The sequence below is a fragment of the Pteropus medius genome, unplaced genomic scaffold (assembly GCF_902729225.1).
Source record: "Pteropus medius unplaced genomic scaffold, Ma_sr-lr_union100, whole genome shotgun sequence".
NCBI lineage: Eukaryota > Metazoa > Chordata > Mammalia > Chiroptera > Pteropodidae > Pteropus > Pteropus medius.
Window position 1 is genome coordinate 4596706 of NW_024343732.1, and position 8226 is coordinate 4604931.

General features: G+C 56.1%; 1 protein-coding gene across 3 annotated transcripts; it reads right to left on the reverse strand.

Moving 5' to 3' along the window:
* Positions 1-1270: 1270 nt before the first annotated feature.
* REEP4 (receptor accessory protein 4) lies at positions 1271-5267 on the reverse strand. 3 transcript variants are annotated; one of them, XM_039868042.1, is made up of 8 exons: positions 4774-5265; positions 3886-3958; positions 3423-3499; positions 3213-3333; positions 2662-2775; positions 2103-2238; positions 1857-1996; positions 1271-1771 (listed from the first exon to the last, which is right to left on the reverse strand). In XM_039868042.1, the coding sequence occupies exons 1-8, from the start codon at positions 4803-4805 to the stop codon at positions 1706-1708; spliced, it is 759 nt and encodes a 252-aa protein (XP_039723976.1). In that variant the 5' UTR covers positions 4806-5265; the 3' UTR covers positions 1271-1705. The 3 variants fall into 3 exon arrangements, with proteins under 3 accessions (XP_039723976.1, XP_039723975.1, XP_039723977.1); XM_039868041.1 differs by having other exon boundaries at positions 1848-1996; XM_039868043.1 differs by lacking the exon at positions 3886-3958 and having other exon boundaries at positions 1848-1996; positions 4774-5267.
* Between the last annotated feature and the right edge of the window lie 2959 nt (positions 5268-8226).

Here is an 8226-nt window from a genome sequence, read left to right on the forward strand (position 1 = left end):
AATAGTACATACCTCATGAAATTGTTGTGAGGATTAAATTAATATATGTCAGGTGCCAAGAGCAGCACCTGCTGGGGCGGTCACGTTCCAGGTGCTATAGCCATTACTAGACTCTGCATCGCTAGTATCTGGCGAAATGCCTGGTACCTGGTAGATGCTCAATAAAGGTTTTCTGAATGAATAAATGAAAAGGATAAGGCTATACCACGATGCAAGGGAACACCAAGAGACTAAGTCACCGAACACCAAGATGTGAGGAGCTAAATCACTCTGGCAGATTAAGTGCCTCCCCCAAATAAAATCCAGATAATCCCCATGCCAAGAGTTAATCCATGCTCCTCATGTCACTCTGGGTTACCACCCCATCTCCCCTCTTCCCACTCAACACTCTCACCCACCTTTTTGCTTAATCAAAAGCAAGAAGGAAGAGCAGGCATGGGGGTGGGAGGGAGGGAGCAGCTCTGGGTGAGACCAGCATCCAGGAGCAGGAGAGGACAGAGCCTGACTGGCTGTCCCAGGATTAGGGTAGGGGATGGAGTGGAGCCAACCCAGGCACAGAGCCTGAGCGGCAGAACACTGGAGCCTGCATGGATGGAGCAGGCTGAGGACCAATGACCATGAGCAGCAGGGAAAGCCATCGGAGGCCAGGCCAGAGTTCTACACAGTCCCTCCAACCAGCCAGCGGCCAGTCCCCTGCAGGGCAAGGCTCTGGCCAGCCTCCGAACCCCACCCTCCTTGACCTGGAAGCTGGGGGCAGCCCAGACCCTGGCGGCTGCTGCCCTCTCACGGCCACTCTGCAGAGGTGCAATACTCTCAATGTCATCTGAGTGTTTTAAGGAACTCAATGCCCCTGAGCTGCCTGGAGATCCCTGCAGGCCCATGGAGAAAGTGGGCCTCCCAGGCATAACCTGTACATAGCACCACCAATGCCCGATCCCAGATCATCATGTTGTCCCAGCCCCCACAACACCTTCACTCCCACTGGCTTCTCTACCTATCATACAATGCATCTTCCAGTCAAGGCCAATCCCACCTCCTCCTGACTAGTCTTCTGAGACTCTAACATCTCTCAGGGCTAGTCCCCCACTCTCCCATCTGTGTTCTCAGGGGTCCCCAAGGGCTTTCTGTGATAGCACTTGCCACATCGTAGTTATTTGTCAATGGCTATCTGCTCCAAAAGACTAGTCCCCTCTAGCAGTCTGTCTATTCTTCGGCCCTCCTCCTAGGCTGTTTAATGTGTGCTGTGAGGACTAGGGATAAAAACCAGGAGTAAGAGAACACTTTTATGTATTCATTTATCAAAACTTGCACAAACCTTACCTCACTCACCAACACAAAACACACAACCAAGACACACACAAAAGGCCTTGGAGAAGGCTGTCAAGTACTTTGAAGGACAGGGAGGAATGAACACAGCTGGATGGGCTTTGGTTTCATTCGCAAGGGTTTAGGGAGGGCTCTGTTCCCACCCCTGCGAAGGTAGAGGAATGAGAAAGGCAATAAATAGAACCCTGGGCCCGGCTTGCTTTGGTACATCGTAGGTCATCTCTGTGCATGGCCCTGGCAGCACCTGCCCCTGGCCCTTAACCAACAGCAGGAGCCAGGAGGGCAGAGCCTGGGGGGGGTGGCGCAGCCAGAGGGCCTTTCTGAACAGCCCCCAGGGCCCTGCAAGGCACGAGGTAAGACTGCGCAGGTTCCGTAGGCCCTAGCTGCCCACGTCTGAGGGCAAGGTCTTCTTCCTCGTCCGGACCTTCAAGGAGCGTGAGGTGCCCTGTGGGAGAGAGAGCGGCACACCGTGAGGAGTCTGGGCTGACGTGCCAGGGGGGCCTGCCTCCCTCGCCACTGACCTCCCGCACCAGCGGCTTTCTCTTGACCACACGCAGGCTCTGGCTGCGGCTCAGGGTCTTCTCTCGGGACCGTGGCTGAGGCACGGCCTCTGTATCCGACCAACACTCATCCTCAGTGTCACTGTCCTGCAGGCCCCCTGCTCGGTACCCTGTGTGGAGGAGAGGAAGGCCGGGGAGGCAAAGTCAGGCACTTACACAGACTGCACGCAGAAGCCATCCCTTGCGGGACGGCTCTGGGTCCCTCTGCCTGCTCACCGATGGGTGGCCTGCGGCGGGGCACCTGGTCCTCCAGGTAGAGGGGATCCTGGTAGGTTGAGGCAGAGGCATCGGGGATGGAGCTCAGGTCCTGCATGGAGAAGCTGCGTAGCCTTCCGGCCAGTGCACCCTGACTCTGCAAGAAAGGGAGAGCAGCTGCATCACCTGAGGGATGGGGCAGGGCTCCCAGCAGGAAGGGGCCTCGGCCAGGGCAGCTGCCCAGGATGATCAAGAGCTGACCTATAGGTGATCACTGGGGAGCAGGCCTCAGAACTGAAAGCGACCCAGTTATCTTCTAGACCGAGGTCTTTGTGGCACCAACAGGACACTTAAGGCGCAGAGAGCAGGAGCAGCCACTCACAGTCAGTGTCAGAGCCAGGAAAGTGTGTACTTCCAGCTCCATGCTCTTGCCAACAACCCACCTGTCACCTCTCACCACTATGCCCTGACACGGACAGATGTTATCTCTTGGCTCCGTGACAAAGAGCTGGACTTGCCCAAAAAGACACTTTGGGCGGGAGGGAGGGGGGGGCTACTGGATGGCTGGGGTCCAGTGCACCTTGGTGGCAGCCTGCACAGCGGCTGTCGCGGCAATGTTGAGGCCCCGCTTCCCAAAGCTGAGCACTGTCTCATAGCTGCGCTCCTTGGCTTGCACAATGCAGGTGTCGATCTCCTGCAGACGAGGGCAGAGAGAGCTTAGGGGACAGCCCGAGTCACTCTTCCTCTGCAGACCCAGAGAAGCCACTGGGTGTCATGCCTCTCAGCCCACCCCTACCCACAATGGGCCCCAAACCACACCAAGGGCAGACCTCCTTACCCATCCACTCCCCTATTCCCAAACCTCAATGAAAGGCCATGTTCCAGCCTCCCCCCATCATCCCAAACCAACTTCTAGCTGACGTTACACCCTCTCAAAAAGCCACTCATCTGTGCCCTCATTTGATTATCCCAGAAGAGGAAGAAGGTTAGGCTCTGTCAAAGTCCCACTGCCAAACGGCAGCGGGGCTGGGATTAGAACCCAGGTGTCTTCCAGTGTCCTGGACTCTGAGTTCAGGGCTCTTTCCCTGACACTCACCCCCACGCTTCCCTCCCTGCCTCCCCCTGGGGTACCTTCTCATGTCGGGACAAGGATGGGTGGACGAATTTGCGGTAAAGCAGGCTGGCCCCCTTGGTGTAGGGTGAGAGCAGCCACAGCACGAAGGCCATCTTGATCTCGTAGTAGAATGGGAACCTGTCAGAGCACAGGTGTCAAGGTCAGCCGGGAGCCAGGCCAAGTGTGGTCCATCCCTTTCCACAGCCCACAGAGCCCTGTACCCATACCAGGAAATAAAGATGTCTGTGAAGGTCTCCACCGCCATGAAGAGGGCAAAGACGATCCAGTACATCATCCACCGGACCTGGGGGTGCAGGGAGGTCAGAGGCCAGCAGCTGAGCCTCCAGAGTCAACACACCTGTCCCGGGCTGACCCAGCTCTGAGATGCCAAAGAGCCTGTCCCACTGCATTCCCTGGCACCTGGATGGCCCTAGAGAGCTGCCTCTGAGAAAAAGCCACTCATCCCTGTACCCACCCCCAGTGGGCTTGACCCACAATGTCCTGCACAGGCACCCCAACAGCTTATCCTCCAGCCACACCTGCTCTGCTCAGGATCCAACAGCAGATTACACCCATGGAGGAGGGGGAGGCCAGCTCAGACCCTCCCCACCTTGCCAAGTCATATCATATGCCCCAAGGCTGTTGTCCCACCCCTCCTGAGTCAAGCACTCAGCCAACCCCTACGCTCACATATTCACGAATGTTCTTAGTCTTCACAGCCTTGTAGGAAGCATAAGCTGGGTACAGCATCCCAAACACCAGCCTGGAAGAGCAAGCCAGAAAGCAGAGGAAGAGTGTGAGGGGCACTATGCCCCTGCATCCCCCCACAGGTGGCCACCTCCACCACGGGTGTGAGGTGACAGTGCCTACCCTGTTCTTCCCGCTTGGCTTGCACAACCTGCACCTGAGTCAGTGCCCTGGAGGCCACCTCCCCACCCTGCTGTTTACAAACATCCCAAGCCTGCCCAGACCTGCGCAGTGGCCCATGGGTGCACGATAGAGCCAGAGCACACAGCCACTCAACATGGTGGGTGGGACGCAGGCTTGTGAGCTGTTGACAGCGCTAAGCTGTCCCCTCCCATGGACATTCAGTTAGGCCCAGGGCCACCAGACCTGGCACTGCCAGGCTGCAGACAGGGATATTCAAGCCAAGTACTAAGTATTGAAGGGTGATGAGTAGGACAGAGTGGGGAGGTGAGGCCAGGGTGGTGAGTCATGTGACTGCTCTGATGGGAAACAGACACCTGGATTCTCCGCCCACAACATGCCTCAACACCTTGTGTCTGCCAAAGGGCTTATGGCAAGCCAGTGGTCCTCCACTCCACAGCACCTGTATGCAGTGCATGTGTGTGCAAGAGGGGTCGCCATCAGCCAAGGAGGCTTTGGGGGCTGTGGAGAAAAGCCGGGTGCCAGATATCGCGTGCAGGCCCGCATAACCGTTAACCCTTGGCGGTGAGCGTTGGGAGGGTTGGTGTGAAGGAACTCACAAAGTCCCCTTTCCCACCTGACCTTCCTAGCTTCCACCCCAGGGACAGGCTGGCACCCGGGAAGTGGGGCTGTGAGAGTGGCCATACTCACACCACTAGGCGACAGATCATCCAGGACACCATCTTGCAGCCTCAGGGGCGAAGGGAGACCCCCAAGAAGACAGCCTGAGAGATGCTCACGCAGGGCTGAGATGGGGGAATCAGCGGAGCTGCGGGAACCAGACTGGCGCTCCGGCTGCCCCTTGGCGAAGGCGGAGCCCGCCGCCTCCTAACGCCGCAGTGCGGGGAGACCAGCTGGCTGGAGCGAGGAGGCCCGCACGCAGAGGAACAGACTTGGGGCCGGGGCCGGCGGGCGCGCTCTTCCGCCCTGCCGCGCCGCTCGGGCAGTTACGGCTGTGACCTGCACTTCCTGCAGCAGAGAACCAGGCTGGTGGTCCTCGCCGCTGCGGGCCTCGGGCCAGGGGTGGCGGGTCGTGGCCTTCTCTGGAGCTAGTGCCCTGGGTCTTAGGGCGCCTAGCCTCCGGCACCAGCCTGGGGGCGGAGTTTGCAACTCACTTGAAAGTTGCACGGAACTGAGATCTGCCCAACCCCAGGGCTCCGGCGTGCGGCGCAGGCGCAGTGCGGCCCAGGAGGGGCGGGGCGAGGTCAGGTCGGTGAGCAGCCTGCCCCTTAAAGGGGCGGTGCGCCTTCGACTCGCCGGTGAGGCGCGTCGGTACAACTGTGGTCCAATTCCGAAAGATTAAGGGGTGGGAAGGAGAAAAGGAAGGAGATTTGGACTCCGGAGTTTCGAGGCTCTTCACTGGCTCCCCCATACGCGTTGTTTTCCCTTCTGTAAAACGGAAAGGGCACGAGATGCGTGTAGTTTCCCATTCGAGGCTCAGGCACAAGCTGGAAGAAGGCTTGGCTGAGCGCCAGCATAACCAGGTCTTGCTCTGTGTCAGGACCTCAGGAAGGCCTCAAAGATGCCAAGCTGACTAGAGGAGCAGTAGGGAGGAAGTGGGGAGAGGGAACCTGAGGGACTCATCACTCCTATCTGCCTCACCCGGAAGAGCAGGCTTCAGGAGCTGACTTCTCTCTGGATATCTTGCCAGAGCCTACCGGGCCTGGGCAGGCTAACTGCTAGGATTTGACAGATTCTGGGCAGAGCCCCCAGCCCTCTGTGCCTTTTTCACCAGAAGTTTGAAATTCCACCTATTCTTGTGAGCCAAGAACACAGATATCCCTGAGAGCTCTATAATGTCACTGGTTGCCTTTTTGTAGTGCACTTTTTGTGCCTAGGGTCTTGATTTTTACAAAGATCCCCTCCCCCACTTGCCCATTTAGGAAATATGCTCAGTGATGACAAGTCATTTGCCCAACGTCACCTGGTGGCATTTGTTGCTGGCTGGATAATGCTTGCCCTGATCAGTCTTCTGCTGGTGGCTTTGGGAGGGGACAGGGAATGCAAATGCTCCTCTGGAAGAGAGGTATTGACTGGAAGAAGGTGAGAGGCTCAAAAGAGAAGGCAAACTCTGATACTTCTACAACTTTCCACGTGGGGTTGCATTCAGTGTACCTCTCCTGCTTAGCGCCTCCTTCTTACCTCTAAAAATGAGAATCACAGCATCCCCCTAACCCTGCACAGCCTCCCCTCTGCCTCACAGGGCTGCGGTGAGGGTGATAGCAGAGCTGCCCAGAGCTGTGGGGGCAGGAAGTGGGCAGTCATTACTTTTTATTAGAGCCATAGTTAACACCCACTGCCCCTCAAAAGGATGGAATAAGTAATGATGGGGGCCAGGGAAAGGAGGCTTCTTGGGAATAAAAGAAAACACATTGTGATTATACTTAATTATCATCATCGGTTTTATTGGTGTTGCTGGGTGTGAGAGCTAGAAGTGAAACCGGCCTATAGGAGAAGCTCCCCTGAGGCCCTGCTGCCTTCTTCTCTCTGCCTAACCATCCCCTCACCTGGGCCTAGCTCCCACCCTGCATTGGAGGAATAAGAAACACTAAAGGTTGGTGTCCCACCATTGGTCTCTAGGCATAGTCTTTGGAGCAGAAGGATGTGACTGATTCAATAGGGGACCAGCTCAGGAGGAGCAGGGTGGGAGTAGGGGTTGCAGAAGTGGGAAGGGATGTCCATTCTTTGGGAGGTAAGGTTACCTGGGCTTACTGTGAACGTGTGAACCTTGGGTCCTTTGGTACCTGCCACAGAACCGCCTTCTCCCCACCAGCTGCCTTCCAGAGTCACGAGCCTGACTTCAGCATCACAAGCCTTTCTCTACCCCCACAAATGGGGAAAAGCTCCCTTGTTCTCACTCTAAGCTCTTCCAGCTGCGACGATCTCTCACATGCAGACTCCTGGTCCTGATGACTGTGCTTGGGAAATCTAAGGGGCAAGACGTCAGAGGTCTGCTGCTAAGAGCCTAGCATGGAGGGGCATGAGGCTGGCAACTGGAAGTGTCACCCTCCTCAGCTGTGGCAGAGTGAGTGGACTCTGCCTCTCATAGCCTTTGGTCTTTAGCTATTGACACAGTCACCTGGTAACAGTGGGTTGCTAAGCAGCTCTCTGGACACATAGATGACCCCAGGGCAGGTGACCAGGCAGGCATACAGCAGGCTCCGTTCCCATGTGCAGAGGGCTGGGCAGTCAGGGAGAGAAGTGTCTTCCATTCTTGGGAGGAGCCCTGGGGTGGGGGTAGGGGCGACGATCAAAGTGATGTTTATCTTTCTACTGGGCAACAGAGTGCCAACGGGTCTGGGAGACTCAACCCACTCTCCCTGGCAACCTCTCTTTGGCACAGCATGAAGGCCCATTCCTCATATGAAAAAACAGGACAGACAATTCCAGTGCAGTGTGGCTGGGGACCCAAGGGGCACCTGCTAAGCCGAGAGTACATGAATGTGGTACATGTCAGTCATCTGTGAGATTCCCCATTGTGAGGCATGGTCAGGGGCAGGATTGGCTGGGCATCTGACATGGGGCACAGGGGCTCTGTGCAACCCCACATGGAAAGTTGTAGAAGCAGCAGAATTTGCCTTCTCTTTTGAGACTCCCACCTTCTTCCAGTCATATACCTCCCTCCCGGAGGAGCATTTGCATTCCCTGTCCCCTCCCAAAGCCACCCACAGAAGACTGATCAAGGCAAGCATTTATCTAACAAATGCCACCAGGTGACATCGGGCAAGTGACTTTTCATCACTGAGCATATTTCCTAACTGGGGAAAAAAAAGATCTGAGACCAAAGATAGATACGGAACCCTACCTGACAGACAGCGGTTCTCCCCAAAGGGCTCCCTTCTCCTCTCCCACAAAGCAGCCTTCTCTGTGCCTCTTCTGTGTCTCATATAGTCCCATAGACCAATAAAAATCATAATTCTGTGCCAGACACACTCTTCCAAGAACCTTGGATATATTAATAGACTAGATAGTGAATGCGTTTAAATTTCCCACTAACCCTGTCAGGTGTCATGATCGTCCGCATTTTACAGATGAGGAAATAAATACAATAGGCTAAGTAATGCAGTTGAGGCCACCCAGCTCCTAAGTGGCTGAATCTGGATC